At 39.5% G+C, this 2,379-nt stretch overlaps 1 protein-coding gene across 1 annotated transcript; it reads left to right on the forward strand.

The window, feature by feature from the left end:
• LOC121254390 lies at nt 1–846 on the forward strand. The gene has a single exon (XM_041154402.1). It carries the CDS (start codon nt 1–3, stop codon nt 844–846), a length of 846 nt encoding a protein of 281 aa, XP_041010336.1.
• The last annotated feature ends 1,533 nt before the right edge of the window (nt 847–2,379 follow it).

Here is a 2,379-nt window from a genome sequence, read left to right on the forward strand (position 1 = left end):
ATGGGTATCACCAAATACTTCAATCTTCAGATGATTCCATGGTGTTTACACTTAATGGGAAGGCATGCCTCCTGCGTGCACTTCCGCACGGATCACGATCTAGAACCTGCGGTCCGGAACATAAAGCTGATCAAATCTGACGGCCTCGTCAAGATCTATCACCGTCCTATCCACGTCTCAGAGCTCATGGTGGAGTTCCCAAAGCATCTGGTTTGCCGCGCCGATTCGTTTTACATTGGCCAGAAGATTCCAGCTCTTTCCGAGGACGACCAGCTTCAGCTTGGACACAAGTATTTTCTACTTCCCAAGCATTTCTTTCAGTCTGTCCTGTCATTCGTGACCATAGCCTCATTTGCCTCCTCTCTTCCCGAATCATCATCCCCGCTTTCGTCTTCGTCGTCGTCTTCGCCGGTCGCGAAAGACACGAGAAATGCGTTTGTTAAGAAAGCAGCCACTTGCCAACCTTTTGATTTGCAGAAAACCCCATCTGGGTGTCTAAGGATACGCGTCTCGGACGAGTTCATATCGCAGTTGTTGGAAGAAGGGAATAACGGAGAGGATGAAAAGAATCATGAGAGCTCAAGCAAATCTAAGAGTATAGTATGCACTACGCCTCAGTTGCAGAAGGAGTACGCACAGCTTGTTGGGTCACGTCGATGGGAGCCGAAGCTTGAACCGATAAGGGAGAAAGAGAAGAGAAAACTCTCTTCATTTGGGATGAAGAGAAGGAAGAAATCTCAATCGAAAGGACCTCAAAAGACTGTCAGATCAGAACACCACCTTCATGTAACTTGTAGTACCAAGCCTCCTTCAAAAGCCAAGATGAAGATTAAATCGAGAAAATAATATCTTTAAAGAACGGGCTTGATCGATCTCTCTCTCTCTGTCGTTTTTTCCGGTTTGTCTATATAATATGGAACATGAATGTTTTGTAAAATATGATTACGATTAGCTAGATAGATGCAAGAACTCATTTGAATGCTCTTGAGTTGCAGTTCCTTTTTCATTGCACTTCTATTTTCCCTTAAATATTAATATTCGAGGACCATCAATTGATAATTCTTCCGATCCAAGAACGCATGAGTTTGGAAGAAACATCTTGCTGTTCTTGATGAGACCTGAATGAAGGATTCCATTCTTAATTAATTTGATCGTTCGTCAGAAGTTTTAGGTTTGATTTGGTCCTTTATAAGGATGGACGAGTTTTTGTATATATATCTCATCTTCGTCCAGTTTTTCAAGCGACATTCCAGTAATTGGCATGCAATATCATATGCTAGCAATACACCACAATCACTCACCATGTGAACAACTCAAATCTCATTCTTACAAGCCTAACAAAACTACCTTCTCCAGGCACATTTTAAAGTCCCATTCCTGATATTAAAATTAAAATAGTCTTACCACATGAATATACATTTCTCTCCAAATTTGATAAGCTGATGTTATATATGGAGATTTCAATTATATTAAGTAAAAGAGAAATGCTTTAGATACTAATTTGAGAGACCAGAGATGGCATACATGAAGTAAAATTCTCGTAATCAAAACATATTTTAGAATATTAGGCGTGACAATCGAATTAATAAGATTAGCCGTGCCACTTATAATATAGCTATAACAAGAGGCGAGGATGAGAGGCCCCAACAAAAACTGATCTATTATATAAATTACAGTGCATATGCAACGGAGTTTAGATTTTTTATCCGACTTTTTATTATAAGAGTTGTCATATTTGACCACATGAAAATCGTGAAGACAATGGACTATTCCAATAGCCACTTTAAGATAAAATGCAGTCACTACAATTACTATGGCCTACGGTCATAGAACTACAATCTCATTCTCGGATGGTAGGAAATATTTATTTATTTCCAATGCTCATTTTTTTTCTTTTTATATAGTATTGAACTAGTTAAAAAATGGTGTTTGTCACAATTCCGTAACCCTTACTCATGTATGTATTTCTTGCATAGAAAAAAATAATGAATGTTAATATTAAAAGGAAAATGATTTATACACAATATTTTTTCAGTAGGGGTGAAAACCGACTCATTCGACGAGATTTTTGGGCAAAACCGACGCTGATCGACACTTAAGTTTTGGGGAAGAAAACCGGTCAAAATGGGTCGATGGGGAGGAGAAACGCTGACGCCGACCGATGCTTCATTTCTGTGGCGGTTCACGGTCGGTTCTCAGACCGAGATTCGTCTGAGAGAGTAGAGACGAGAGAGAGAGAGAGAGAGAGTTGCAGAGGAGAGAGAGAGAGGATGAGGACTGAGACTCGAGAAAGAAGACGCGAAGGAAGAAGACGAATTGATATTAAAACGATGCTGGTTGGTAAACGGTATCATTCTACTTTTTTTTTTTTTTAATATG

Source organism: Juglans microcarpa x Juglans regia, chromosome 3D, assembly GCF_004785595.1.
Source record: "Juglans microcarpa x Juglans regia isolate MS1-56 chromosome 3D, Jm3101_v1.0, whole genome shotgun sequence".
Taxonomy (NCBI): Eukaryota; Viridiplantae; Streptophyta; class Magnoliopsida; order Fagales; family Juglandaceae; genus Juglans; species Juglans microcarpa x Juglans regia.